This window comes from Canis lupus, chromosome 21, assembly GCF_048164855.1.
Source record: "Canis lupus baileyi chromosome 21, mCanLup2.hap1, whole genome shotgun sequence".
NCBI lineage: Eukaryota > Metazoa > Chordata > Mammalia > Carnivora > Canidae > Canis > Canis lupus.
This window is the reverse complement of record NC_132858.1, coordinates 49,777,355-49,792,483: the sequence shown is the minus strand read 5'-3', so window position 1 is coordinate 49,792,483 and position 15,129 is coordinate 49,777,355. Positions and strand designations below refer to the sequence as shown.

At 43.3% G+C, this 15,129-nt stretch overlaps 1 protein-coding gene across 6 annotated transcripts in view; it reads right to left on the bottom strand.

The window, feature by feature from the left end:
- Positions 1-15,129, bottom strand: part of HECW1 (HECT, C2 and WW domain containing E3 ubiquitin protein ligase 1) — a 441,224-nt gene that overhangs the window by 20,264 nt on the left and 405,831 nt on the right. For all 6 annotated transcript variants that reach the window (XM_072791661.1, XM_072791659.1, XM_072791663.1 and 3 more), the window contains 2 exons: positions 855-953; positions 192-321 (listed from right to left, as the gene is read on the bottom strand). In XM_072791661.1, coding sequence (XP_072647762.1) covers positions 192-321; positions 855-953 — 229 coding nt within the window. The remainder of the gene's footprint in view (positions 1-191; positions 322-854; positions 954-15,129) is intronic.

The following is a 15,129-nucleotide window of genomic DNA, read 5'->3' as shown; positions in this document are numbered from 1 at the left end:
ATTGCTTAATGCATATAGTTTCAGTTTTGCAAAATGAACAAGTCCTGGAGGTTGATTGTACAACAGTGTGAACATACTGAACAATACTGAACTGTAGACTTAAAAACAGTGAAGGTGGTAAATTCTGTGTTATGTGAATTTTCCACAGCAAAAAAACAAATGCTTTTTTCCAAGCCCCATATCCCACAAACCTGTCCAAAAACTTCTTCGTTAACAGTGAAAGTGAGGTCTAGGATATCTGTGATGTTGTTGTCCTTCATCCATTGCAAACTCTGGTGGAACTCCTCATCCAAATATTCCAGGTCACTCAAATCACAGGGCCTGGATGCATTCCAAGGGTGAAAGGTAAACAGATTGTTAAACAAACAGCTGCCCAGACCTGGCTAAAGCAACATAGACCGATTCTAACAATTTGGTACTTTTGAATATATTGATGAATCTTTGTAGTTCATTCAATGCTTTTTTTTTTTGAAATAACAATAATAAATATGGGATAATTATTGACTCATGAACTCTTGAAGGCAATTGGAGAAAGTTTTAGAAAACATTTTAAATCAGACTAAGTTTTAGATTAATTTTACTTAGTGTAATATAAAGTTTGTAATCTTACTGTAATTATTTATATAAACGGATTCATATCCATTATATGATGTTATAATAGTCTCCTATGCTTATATAAAATCTCCAAATGCCTTTTTATTGTACTAAAAGGTTTATGTGATATGTAAGCACTCAGAAAAGCAAACAAAGAGGAATGGTTAGGGCAAAACAGGGACAGAGTGAGAGGTGCCAGCTTGGCACCTCCTGTCCTCAGACGGGGCTGGGTAGACCATGGCCCACGATAACACACTTACAGTCTCAGGAGTGCCTTATAGAAGGGCCTCGTGAAGAAGGCATCGAGAAGGTACTGATGGATCAAAGCCAGGCCTAGGATACGACCACTAAACCTGAACCTGGAACACAGACAAGGCAGAGAAATTTAAGGGCAGGTGGAAATTTATATTGTTAAAAATCATTTGTATTTGTATTTAACGTGTTTCCTGATAGTACTCATTGTAAGAGGCTCAAGGAATTTGCCAACTGATGACAGAAGGGAGGTACCCATTCTCCTTCTCCTCATTCTTTACCATAAACAATGCCTAGGTACTTGGTATGTGTGAAAGCAACTCTCCTCTCTCCCCCAAGTACCAGAATAGAGTCATTATGCTGGAATCCTCTTCTCAGAATTGACAGCATGGGGACCCGAGAGAAGAAACACACTGATAAAGAAGTCTGGAACCCTAGATAAACAGTCCACATTGAACCCAGGGAGGACCTGAACCCAAGGACAAAGAACGTTTTCTGGACCATACGTCCTTATCTATTCAAGCATTCCAGAGATACCACCTGAAGGTCTAATGTGTGACCAATACATGCCGGGAGGTAGAGGATTTGAGTGGGGGTCATACATGGCAGTTGTGCTCACAGTCGGTAGGAAGAGTTACAGGGAATCACGTTTTGGTAAGGATAAGCTGAGCCTACATTGCTATTTAATATTGACAGCCACATACACACAAAGAATGGATCTCTGCTGGGAAGAACAGGTCCTGTAGATCTGGTTACCTCCAGATGTAAGGGCTTTTAATAATTTAAATTCTTGGGGCAAATCCTGGGATTTTTTTTTAATATCCTGGAATTTGTGCTAATAACCTGCTTGACTGAGTGCTGAGTCTCCCTGGGGCTTGATCCCATTGTTGCCCTGCTCCTAAACCAGATTTTTGTCTGGTTCGTCTAGCATACTGGTTCTCTCACCGTGTGGGCCTTGCCCATCTCTGGATCCTACCTCCAATACAGGGGTCTCCCTGGCCTCTTTCCATCTAAATAGATTTTCACCTAACTGTAGACTTAGTTTTGACTTTTATCAGATCCTCCCACTTGGAATTTTCAACTAATACATCTCTACTACCTTTCGTGAGACTCTTTTCAGACTCAGAAGATTTCTTACTCTAGAACTACTTTAAAAATTATTAAAATGAATAGATCATCTGATCCTATTGAATGAGCATAATTATAAATAACTCTTCAAATTGACATATTTCAAGTGATCAATTCTATTTGCAGGAAATAACATACAAATATCAATGTACGAATATTACTGACTGAAGAGATTAGAGGCAAAGGAAATCTCAGTGAAGGTGCTATGGGGGCACCGTGCGTGGGGGATCTCATAGGAAATCAGATGTCTTAGAGTCCTTGAGGTCAACATGCCCCACTAGTGCTTCATCCCTCAGCGGTCTCTCCCGACCAGCTCAATACCTGACCAGTCCCCCACATGGTGACCACAATCCTGTGTATACAGACACAGTTTACTTCTACCCCAGTTGAGGCTTACCCACTCTGACTCTAAGCATTACAGCTGATCCTTCTAGCATGATGATGGGGTTGTAACCATGCAGATGGAGATGATCAAGACACTCAAAGCAGAAAGAGAGCAAACATCAACACAGGTGCCTGGCCAAGTACCCTCCTCACTTAGAGCTGGCCCCCGAGGGCCTAGTAAAGAAAAATTGTAATCTTAGCAGGTAGTAGGTATCCACAGATAGGGAGCAGATGAAAATATTATACAAGAACACAATTTTCAGCTCAATGTTAAAAAAAATGAAATATTTCAATGAATCGTAAATTTTCTAACAAAATATAAATTATTCAACTCTATTCAAGAAGAAGCAGAAAACTTAAATAGACAAATAACCACCGAATGAACTAGAAGACTATAAGGAAAAAGGACTACATACAAAATTGTTGGTGAGACTAGATACACACATACACATGTTTAAAAACATGTTTGTTTCTTTCAAAACCTCCATGGATAGAAAACCCCTTTGCTATTTATATAGTTCCAGAAATCAGAAAAGGATAGAAAACTCCGTAATTCATCAGTATGAGCTATCATCATCACAAAATGGAATCTAGCAAAGAGCAAAAGAAAGAAAACTAAAGATATTTCACTCATACATTAAAAAAAAAAACCCATAATTAAAACACCAGAACCTACCAATTCATTCCCAGAACAATGAGAAGTGATTAAAGATATTTGGTTTTAGGAAACTGAGGATAGTTTAATATTAGGTATTGTTATTAAAATAAATTATGAAATCAAAAGACAAAAATCATATGACTTTTGTTGTTGAGAGAAGCTGGTTACTTGATAATATCTGCCATCAATTTTGAGGAAAAAAATCTTTGTAGTAAAGCAGGAATAGAAGACTGCTTCCTTCCCATAATGAGGAGCATCTATCTCAGCACCCTATTTAACAGTAAAAATGCAGAAGGAGGCTGCTGACCAGCACCCTTTACAATATGCTCTCAGCTCCAGTGACTGCTATTACTTATGAGTGAAAAATTGGAAACAGATTGGAAATAACTTTCAATGAATGTCTATTGGGCCAACACATGTTACTCACGTTATCTTCCTGACTCTTGCAACAGCTCTATTTTCACAATTCTAGCTCTCTTCATTTCATAAACTAAGAAATTGAGGGTCCATAATTAGCCCCAAGCAAGTGGTAGGGTGAGAACACCAATGCCTATCTGCGTCACACCAGATCCCGCCCTTCCCTTTGTGTCCATTTGGAGAAGTTGAACAGTAGAGAAGTTAATCCTCTGGTCTAGGGTCCAGGTTGTCTGGCCTATGATCTCATGCAAAGACTTAACTACCTGGTCTCCATTTCCTCTTCTGGAAAACTGCACTCTTTAAATGATATTATTATCTTATTTTATGTTGGCTTCCAGCACCGACTTCTGCTAATTAGAAATACTTTGGCTCAAGTGAACTTCAACTAGCTTAAGCCAAGGGGGAAATTCTTTTTTTTTTTTTTAAGATTTTATTTATATTCATGAGAGACACTTAAACACACACACACACACACACACACACAGAGAGAGAGAGAGAGAGAGAGAGAGAGGCAGAGACACAGGCAGAGGGAGAAGCAGGATCCCTGCAGGGAGCCCGACGTGGGACTCTATCCTGGGTCTCCAGGGAGGAAGGTGGCGCTAAACCGCTGAGCCACCCGGGATGCCCGGGAAATTTTTTACAAGTCCCTGGTGATATCTCATGGAATTTGGGGTCAGGGATGCAGTTGGGTGTCAGGAAGATGAGGGACCTGAGTGACCTCACTCTCCCTTGTCCACCTTCTCCTCTTCGCTCCTCTCTTTGCACATCTGCTCCTTTCTTCTCTCTCTATGTCAATACTTCCTATGGTTTTCATCCTCAAGAGACCAACTTGACCCTCTCTAACCCAGGTCCAAGGTTCCAGCATGATTCCTTGCTTGTTGCAACTCAGGTTGGCTGCCCACCCTGGACCAACCGTCAGTGATCAGGAAAGCAAGGTCTGGGGAGGAATCTCCGGGTTTGGTGTCTTGCCCAGTGCTGTGCAGTGAGGAGCACCACTGCCTACCTCTCAACAAGGGGCTGCGACCAGATGGAGTGCAGCAGATGGCATGGTTTCTAGCACAGGAGACTTGCAATGCAGACCACCGATACACAGTTGTTTATTTGCTTTGAATGGGTAGATCATAAGATGGAATTTCTTCTTCTTCTTCTTCTTTTTAGAAATATCATTAAATCATTTACTCAGTAACAACACTTAGTAGATAACAGAAACACACTACACATACTCATTTCCCATTTGGCCTGAATAAGTAGTTTTGCTACACAATGCCTTCCTAATATAAGTTTTTCTATGGCCAGGGAAAACAGCATTTTAAATAGTTCATAAGATGGAATTTCTAAAGACAAAAGTATACTGGTTTCACAGGCTGATGTGGGCCACTAGTTAGCCCTCGATATTTTTCTGAAGGTGTGCAAGCAATCCAGGATAATGTGGTTTGGCTTTACATAAACACAGACAGGATGGCTCAGAGCCAGACCAATATACATAGTAAACTATATTTCAGAGCCATGAACTATGATCTGGGATGTGTTTATGTAAAGCACAATCCAATTGTACAATTCAAGTCGCTTAAAAAAACATAGATTGAAATGGAAAACCTTTACCAGTTGATGAATTGCCATGGTGCATAATTTCATTTATGAGAAAACATCTTCTAGTAATTTTGCACTTTCTTTGTTTATCTCACTTAGCTTGAACAATTACTTGTTGGGAAATTGATTGCACTTATTACCAACGTGTAGGAATTATGAAATAGAAAGAAATTATGCTTCTTTAGCCTCTGTATTGATAATTGAAGACATTGTGCACATAACTGAAGCAAAAAAGTTTATGTTTTGACCGAAATTACTTGGCACAAAGAGGTTTTTCTTTTTTTAAGATTTTATTTATGAGAGACAGAGAGAGAGAGAATAAGTGTGAGTGTGTGGAAGGGCAGAGGAGGAGGGAGAGGGATTAGCAGACTCTGTGCTGAGTGCAGAGCCTAGCGTAGGGCTCAATCTCAGGACTGCAAGATCATGACCTGAGCTGAAATCAAAAGTTGGACACCCAACCAGCTGAGGTACCCAGGTGCCCCACAAATAAAGGGTTTTACGGACAAATAAAAGTAAGTCCCTACAGAGGTAGCCCACTGTGCCTTCTCTGCCTATGGGTATTCATGTGTCACTTTAATATCCAGGCCCCAGGGTCCCCAGTTGCAGAGCCCCCATGTGTGAACTCGCAGGACCTCTGTTCCTCTTTCTTCACCAGGGGCCCCGCGAGAAATCTCGGCTGATACTGCAGGCCAGCCTGGCTCACAGAGTGTGACACTATTCCTCCTTTTCTCGGCTGCCATTCTTGAAGCCATACTGCTCTCAGCACATCCCAGAGATGGTTGAAGTGCTGCATGTTCTGGTGCCACTGCCAGCAATCCCCGAGCTGCCGCTGCCCGAGATCTGCTCTTTGGAGTGGCTTAAGTTCATTTTTATGTTGCTGATAGGGAATAGCTCCTTGTATTGATCTGCTCTGTTAGAGGGACTTCACAGCAGAGTTGCTAGGGACCTGAGAGTTTACTAGGATTCCTCTTTTTTTTTTCCCCAAAGATTTTATTTATTTATTCATGAGAGACACACACACAGAGACAGAGACACAGGCAGAGGGAGAAGCAGGCTCAGCAAGGGGAGCCCAATGTGGAACTCGATCCCAGGACCCCAGGATCATGACCTGAGCCAAAGGCAGATGCTCAACTGCTGAGCCACCCAGGTGTCCCTAGGATTCCTTTTGAAGTTTACTCACTGTCCTTCAGTCCCTAGGCTGGCAAAGTCATGGTGGACCTAAGGAGCAGCTACTACTCCTCATTCAGAGCTCAACCTCAGGCTTGCTGGCCCCTCTGGCTTGCTGCGCCATCCTTCTGCTTCTCTTGAGCTGTATCATTTCTGAGGACCCCAGATTCCCTGCTCACACTTGCTTTCTGTTGGCTCCCCTTTGCAAGCATATCAGACATGCCCACATGTGTTCGATTCCAATGGGGGGCACCATTCAACTTCTCTTCACAGGAGGGGCCTCAGGCCCCAGGTAAATCAGCAGATGCACATGCAGACAGCATGGAAGTGTTGAGGACATGAGAAGATAAGGCATGTCCTCTGACTACATGTACCAGACCTGTCTAAATCTGCATGTCACCTACACCATGGCAGGCCCCTCTGAGACCCTTCCCTGGTACTAGATGGTTGGTCTCAATCTTTTCTCCATTCCAGCCACCTGAAGGATACAGTACTCTGATGGGTCAGGAATGGGGCCTCCCTCCATCAGTAATCCTCAAGTCTGGAGAAAAGAGTTTCCTTCTGGCTCCACCTTGGGTATAATATGAAAACTCCCCAGGATATTCCAATACGCCATCACCCTAAGATGTATTCCTGATCCTCTAAAAACACATAAACCATATTTTCCTATTTATTTACTGGTCAGAGATTAATCCGCAGAAACCCATTTGGACCTAAGACATCACAAAAATAAGATCAAGATAGCAAAATACCAAGAACTCCACATTTAATAGGAAAAAATCTTCTTTTGAGAGTCAGTCAGCTATGGGTCTCATTGTTAAGAAGGCATGGTCTGTTTTCCTTCAGGGGTAGAATGTGGATGGTTCACAGTTATGTTTCTCAACCTAACCCCACCAACCCTGTGATTTTTAGAAACAATCCCTGGACTCTAAGTTCTTTTCATAGCCTTGATTTTCCATGTGTTGCAAGTTTTGGTTTTTTGGTATCATCAACCCTTATCCTCCTGGCAAAGAAAACAAAACAAAACAGAATTGGGTATTTTTTAGTGTAAAGAAAAATACACACAGCGTAGAAAGTATTAAATAAAAGTACATTAACTCTGTCACATGAGGCACTCTCTTGGACCTTGATGGGTCTTTCTCTTGCATATCAGTTGGTGAGAACAGATACTTTGTGTCTGTGTATGGGGCAGCCTTGCCGCTCCTGCTTCTCTGCAGCTTCCTCTTTTCACACCACAGGGCAGCACAGATACCCTCACATATTTGCAAATATAGGGTTTCATCGTGTTATTTAGATAAACTTGCAAAGTATTTCATTTCATAAATGTTCTTCTCTTGGTGTGGCCCTTCCTGCTCTGATGGAAACCTAAGTAGTTTTCATCTTTATCCATCTGCTCATAGGTTTTGGGGGAGGCAGCATGCAGCCAGTTAACTCTGGGACCATCAGAGGACTTCTGTAATGGGCAGATGTCACTCTTCAGTCATCCTCAACAACAGCTCACCAAATATCTGGAGGATGAACTGACATTGCCTCTGATGAAAGCAACTGGAGCCACTTTGAGTTTTCATAAAGACATGGAAGGAGATTATGGCAGGAGATACGAAAGGAACCAAAGTTACTGGCGAGGATTTATCTCCGTTCCATCTGAGCTTTGTGCATTTCAGTGAGTTCAAAAGGTAATGAATGGAGTTTCACACATTTCTGGCACATCTTCCCACGTTGTTTGAAGGCCCAACAAAGACTTGACTCTCTCCTTGAATGTATTACTGTTTGTTGACTCATTACTGTGTGCCGCTGGCCAATAATCCCAAACAAGTAGTGTGGTGGGAAAGACAAAACTGCAAGTTCTAAGGTCACGCTGCCTCAGTTTAACTCCTCTGACCTGTGTGACTTTGGGCAAACTGCTAAACATCCAAGGACCTCAGTTTACTCATCTGCAAAATGGGGGTCATAATGTTGTATAGGGCAAGGGCACAAACACAAAAGGGCTAAAACACAAGGGCCCAGGGACTAGTGGAGGTCAGTCCACCTGAGTGTTTAATAGACACCATCTACATACTGGCATGCCTCTCCCTTAGAACCCAGGGCCATACCCCACGCTGGACTGAAGGGTGAGAATGTGGACTGGGCCAGTGGACTAGCCGGCAGTTGGCTGCTGCTACAGAACTACAAGCTTTTTCTCTGCTTACACAAAACATTCACAGATCACAATGCCTGGCACAGGTAAGGGACCCCATCAAGGTTTGTTGACTTGAAGTAAATTAAAAATGCTCATCTGATTTTGTCCCAGGGGAGCACGACTATACCAGCCTACTGGAAATTTCTGCAACATCATATACTATTTGATGCCCGTCTGATTGGGTTAATTGCTCACATTTCCAATATCGATAGAGGTCCCCGTTCAGGAAGACAGAATGACTGAGCTGCAGAGGAGACTGGGTGACTGGATCAGCATATGGAAGGACGTGGCGAACGTTTTACACCAAGACACCAACGTAGTAGCAGGCTTCTCTCTCCCTCACACTCCCTCTTCGATCTGTACAGCGGGACTTTCCATGGGAATATGTTTTTGTAGGGGGTAGTATGTAATGATTTCACAGCGTATTTTTCAAATGATTCTTTAAACAAAAGCAGTTTGCTCAATGGCAAAAAATTCAGTCAGGAAGTTAGGGAGAGGAATTTCTTGTTTACAGGCTGGATTTATGGAAGGGAAAGCAGATGGCTTGACAAGTGAAGAAAATAAGACCTAATGATACCCTGGAAGGACATTTTGGAGACTGAAACAAAATACTCTCAAAAAGCTTCTAATTAATCCCTTGATATGAAAGTGATATAAAATGGAATAAAACCCTCAGTGTAGCACCAGGTAATATGCCAAGTCAAAAAGGTTCTGCTGTGGTGTATCTGGTAGTTTGATCCCCTGGCATTAAACATGGGCCCCTAATAGTTGTTGCAAGGTGTCTCTGAGTTTGGTGATCTTCTCAGTCTTGCCCTGCAAGCCTTCAGTCTCCCTCTGTGCGACTCTGGTTGCTGGATCTTCTGATGCAATACCACTCAGCGTCAGAGAGACCCCTGGCATCAGCTTCAGCATTGAAAGACCCAAAGCTGACCCTATATTCTGGCCTTCCTGCCTGGACCACTGATCAGACGGTATATTGAGAACAGCAAAGAGGCTGGACACTTGGTGATAATATGCTTGGCTCTTGCTGCCTCTGGTGAGGGGATGGAGGCTGCAGCTGATGTTTGAGCATCTGGCAGGGAATGGAGGTCTGCTAAATCTTGTACACAGTTCGTGGACTTTGGAGGCCTTTGGAGGTCACAGCATGTCGTGGAGCACAAACACCTGTCTGGACCAGCACTGTACTGGCAAGTCCCGGGGTTCAAATACATTTTGCTGAGTCAACGAATGAGGCCAGAGTGCTGCATTGATGCCTGAATGCCCCATCGCGACGGCCTGCCTCCCAAGCTAGGACTCTGTTATTGCACCTACTTGTGCATTGCCTGTCACCTGCAGACTGACAGCAGGTGGTTTGTGTCAGCTGAATTCTAGAAGGCTCTCTCTATAGCAGCCATGCTTTCCATTCCTGCTACTTTCTAGATCATCCTAGGTCACTGCTTCCCTGGCAATTGGGAGGACTTTGCAGGGGTTAAGGACCTTTGTGACTCTCAAAACAACAGAGCTGGTTCCTCAACTATAGCACTATTAACTGTTCCTGTCCTGTGCACTTGAAGACGTGTGACACTACCTTTGGTTTTTCCCCCCTAGATGCCAGTACCAGTTGTGATAGCCCAACCTGTCTCCAGACATTGCTCAATGTCCTTTGGAGGGGGTGAGGGCAAAGCCACCCTCTTGGGGGAAGAATACACAAATCTAGGTGATTATAGTCTCCTTTCTAACTGACTCATAGGCACCACTTGCCTCTCCTGGGCCTCCCGAGGCAATGAAAGTCACCAATCTCAAGGCTTTATGCTCCACTCTGCAATACCTGAGCAATTTTCCACCACTCCTAGAATAGCTAAGTATACCTTCCTACTCCACCAAATATAATTTTAGATTCCTACCAGAAACTTGGCCTTTATGTTTCTCTTGGGGAAAAGATGCGAGGCAAGAGTGATTCCTCCCAAATACACCAGGCTGTGTCATCTTTTCTGAGGGGATGATGCTTGATCTGAATTATGGAAAGGAGTGAGCCTCAAGGAGAATGGGTATTCTAAGCTGGGGGAATAGCAATGTCCAATGTGGAAGACATATAATTTGTTTGAATAACAGAGAAGAGAGCAATTGGACTGGACCCCAGACAGAGAAAGGGAGGAGGATAGAACATGAGTTTGGAGAGATACCCAGGGAACAGAACATCAGAGGTGGCAGTCCCTGGTAAGGACTTTGGATTTTATCCAAAGTGTATTGAGAATCCACTGGAGGTTTCATGTAGGGTCTATGAATGAACTGATTGATGTGTTAAAATGATCATTCTGGATGCTGCATGGAGAGAGGTGAGTCTGGCAAGAGTGGAAGCAGAGAGACCAGTTTAGAGGTTCCTGCAGTGGTCCAGATGGGAGGTGACGGTAGCTTACATTAGGGTTGTGATAGTGGGGGCAATGAAGTCAGATTCAGGACGTATTTTCGTGATAGGGACAAGAGGACTTGCTGATGGACTGGATGGGAGATGTGAGAAAAAGAGAGGCACCAAAGACAGTCCATGGTCTTGGACCAGGGCAATTGTGTAGATGGTGGTGCCATTTACCAAGTTGGGAAACACCAGAAGAGAAGGTTGCAGAAAAAACTTGAGAGTTCTCCTTCAGACATACTAAATTTGATAGGCTCATTAAATATCTGGGTAGAGCTGTTGGGTAGGCAGCTGTATCACTGAGTCAGTATTTCTGGGGAGGGCCTGGCTGCAGATGTTAATGTGAGGGTTGGCAGGATGTACATTGGATTTGAAGCTATGCAGCTGGACAAGACTTCCCCAAAGAAATAGGTGCAGATAGAGAGGTGGACCAAGGGCTGAGAATTTGTAACACTCACAGATCTGGAAGATGAGGAGGGACAATAAAATCAACTGAGAAGGAATGACAATGAGGTTGGAGAGGAACCAAGAGAGTGCATCTGAGATCAGGTAATAAGAGGTCCGAGAATTACCCACTGGATTTGGCAACCTTGATGAGAGCTGTTTCCATGGGGGTAAAGGGGAGGAAACGCTGGCTGGAGAGGATGGGAGAAAAGGAAGTGGAGAACGTGAGCAGATAACTCTTTGCATGAATTTGTCTCTCAGGGGGAGTGGTAAATTGCAGTAGTAGTAGGAGGAGGGTGTGACACCAAATGAGGTTTGGGTTTGTTTTTCAAAGATGAGAGAAATTATATACCGTGTGTTCATGCATTTCAATTTCAACAAATTTACCGATTGTCCACCATGTGCCAGGTGTGTACAAAGATGTCAACGGTAAACATTCATTTTGAAGAGTTTACAGGACAGGAGTGGGATAGACAGAACAATGCACCAATTCAATGTCAGGTAAGATGGGCTGTAGAAAAGTACACAGGGTGTGTGCAAACACAGAAGAAGGACACTTGCTGATTTGGAAGGGGTTAAATCTAGGCTGGGTTCCTGGAAGAAGTGATGACTGAGGTGAGCTTTAATGAATGAGTAGAAATTAGATCACTCAAGGCAGGGAAGGGCTTTCCAAGAAAATAAAATCACATGAGGAAAGAGGCAGGGAATAGAATGGAATGTGTTTAGAATAGCATGCAATTCACGATGACTAGAGCATAAAGAGCGAGACGCGGCAAGATTGGGCTGAAGAAAGAGGAAGTGGGAGGTCTTGGAAGGTCTCATTTTCCATGCCAACAAGCTCAGCTTTTAAATCATAGAGAATGGGGACCTACTGAAGGGTTTCAGCAAGGGAGTGATATACTTGGTTTGACATTTAAGAAATCAGTCTGCAGTCATGTGAAGGATGGATGCGCGGAGAAGGGCAGATTGGAGAGTGTATTACAGTATGTTCAGGTCGTTGTGAGAAAATTTTGGAGGTAAAAAGGTCAGGACGTGGAGCTTTATGTGAGCAGAAGGAGCTGTGAGGGATGGCAGGAAGTCACTCATGGGAGAGATTAGATAGAGGTTAACTTGGAGGAGGATCAAGATAAAGATGTTTAATAGGTGTTTGGATAAAAGAGTTTGCAGCTCAACAGGGAGGTGAGGCTAAAAATATAGCTTTAGGATTCATACTGCAAGATGGAGAGAACTTTATAAAACAGTAAACTTTGATTCTATTGTTAAATTTTATATAGACTTGCATCTATCTTTCCATCCATCCATCTAACCGTCCATCAAATGGCATGGAAGGACTCGAGTCAAAAATATTTTTTTAAAGATTAATTTATTTAAGAGAGAGCAGGGGGAGGGGCGAGGGGAGAGGGAGGGGTGGGGGGAAGGCGGGGGAGAGGTAGTTCCAAGCAAACTCCTGGATGAGTCTGGAGCCCAACATCAGGACCTGATCTCACAACCCTGAGATCATGATCTGAGCTGAAACCAAGAGTTGGACACTTAACAGACTATGACATCCAGGCGCCCCTCAAGTCAAAATATTAATAATATTTATTTCTGTGTGAAGATATTTCCTTATGAGAATTAAATTTCTTACAATGAATACATATTATTGACGTGATAATATTATATATGTTTATTTACACATAAAACATGTAAGTAAAAGTTTCCATTAAGATAAAAAGTGATAATTGTTTGCTGGGTTTGTTGATTAGGTGGTCTCTGCTGCTCATGGAAAGGGTAGTTTTGGTGATGAATCCTGACATCGGATTCAATAGGAGAAGTGAACAGGGGAAAGGAGCCATAACCAGAGGAGGAAGTAAAAATATTAAGACAGATAAGAAAGAGAAAACTCCTGGAGCAAGGGCACGGAGGATATGGGAGCAGATGGATCCAGAGCCTAAGTGGAAGTCTCTTTTGAACAGGAAAAGGGTGATGCTGGGAAGGTGTCAGCACTGGGCATTTGTAATTGGGGTGTGAAACTGAGGTGGTCACCTCAGAGTGGGATCTGAAGTCACCTCCTCAAAGTGAAGGAGTCTATTCGGCAGGGGCTTTCAGGACAGTGGAATGGAAGATGCATCAGTCAAAGGACTGGTGAGCTTTTTTTGGGAACCTGCTGAGGTCAGAGAGTATGAATTAGGATTGTACCATCTCTCAGAATTATTTCATTTTCTTTGGTGCTAGAGGTACAGGAAACAGCTCTGGCGCTGAATGTGGGAGAGCGCATTATGACATTGATCCAAGGTGGCGTTTTGCCCATCAGATGGAGTGCAAGCATGGAGGCCTGGGGTGAAGGAAGCCGTGCCAGATGGGAAGGAGATGGCGAATCTGAGGTGCAAATGAAGTTGGTGAGCAGCTGTGGTAGGGGGAGGAGGTGGGAACGCTGGCTGTAGAATGATTGATGGTGGGATTGTAGATTTTTCAGTTTCAGATATGGCACAGTTTGGGGTGATAATGAGGCTGGGAGGGCCACTGTGGGAGCAGGTGGTCAGAGTAGAATGTAGGTCAAGGCCCCTGGGGTAGGTAGATGAAGTCTATTCTCTACACCCACCTTTATCCAGATAATGTTTCAAGGAATGTGTAAAGAATCCACTCCCTCACATCTCCAGAGCTGCTTAAATACTGCAGATGCAAGGCATGATTTTTATTTGGTTTTCATAGTTCCTTGTGTGAGGAAACAGTGTTGCAATGAGCTGAGAAAACTTGAAATTTTCTTCATCTGCCATGAAAGAGACTGCCAACACAAGATAATGACAGGATATTATCTTCTGATTGCTAATTAGCAACTGAAATGAATGTCTAGCCCTGATGCCTGCCAAGTGCCCGCTATTAATATCAGCCCTGCAGGGGGCAAACGAGTAAGAACGGCGATGCTTGTTCCTCAACAGGACAGCCAAAGGAGTGACTCCTTTTTTTAGAGAAAGCTAAAGTGGGTTGTGCCTGTAGTGGGTTGACTGTTGGTCCCCAAAAAGATATGTCTGCTTCCTAAACCCTGGAACTTGTGAGTGGAAAAAGGGTCTTCGTGGATATGATTAAGGGTCTCAAGATGAGATCATCTTGGTTGTTCACATGGGCCCTAAATTCACTGACAAATGTCCTTATTAGAGACAGAAGAGAAGATACAGAAACAGAGGGAGAGGCCAAGACAGACGCAGAGTCAGAGAATGATGCAGCCACAAGCCAAGAAATTCTCAGAGCCACCAGCAGCTGAATCAGATAGGGAAGGATTCTCCTCTAGAGGCTTCGGAGGGAGCGTGTCTTTGCCAACACCTTGACTTTGGGCTTCTGGCTTCCAACTCTGAGAATACCGAGTTTGTGATAATTTGGTATGGCCACCAGAGGAAAGCAATATAGAACACAAATATAGAATCCAAAAATCCTCTTTAGTTTTCTGGAATGCTTCTCAATGAGCATATCACTATGTAGTTTGTAAGTGGATCCACTAAACTCATATATTTCATTTCATGCAAGAGGAGAATATATCTAATTTCGGATGAGACCCAGAGTCTGGTTCCATGCCCAGAATTATGTAGAAAAGTTGATCAGAAAGGGCTGCTTGCCTGGATAACTAAAATGCTCTGAAATCTACTATATCCTCATCTAACTGAGTAATCCAGGAAAGCGTAGGTTTAAAAGTTCTTAATTATCTGAGCCACATAAAGCAGAGACCATAGGGGAGCAATGTCACTGTGCTCCAAGCAGAATCCATGATGCCTTATTGACCCTTTGAATGATGTGTCCCTCTCTTGCCTGTGACTCATTAAGCAATGCACAGTATTTCACTAAAAGGGTAAAAAGAAAACAATCAGTTTGACACAGCCTAAACAACTTCTAGGCCTGCCTGCCTTCCTTCTGACAAATCATAATGAGGTGCCTACCATTTTTGAGGAACTGGGC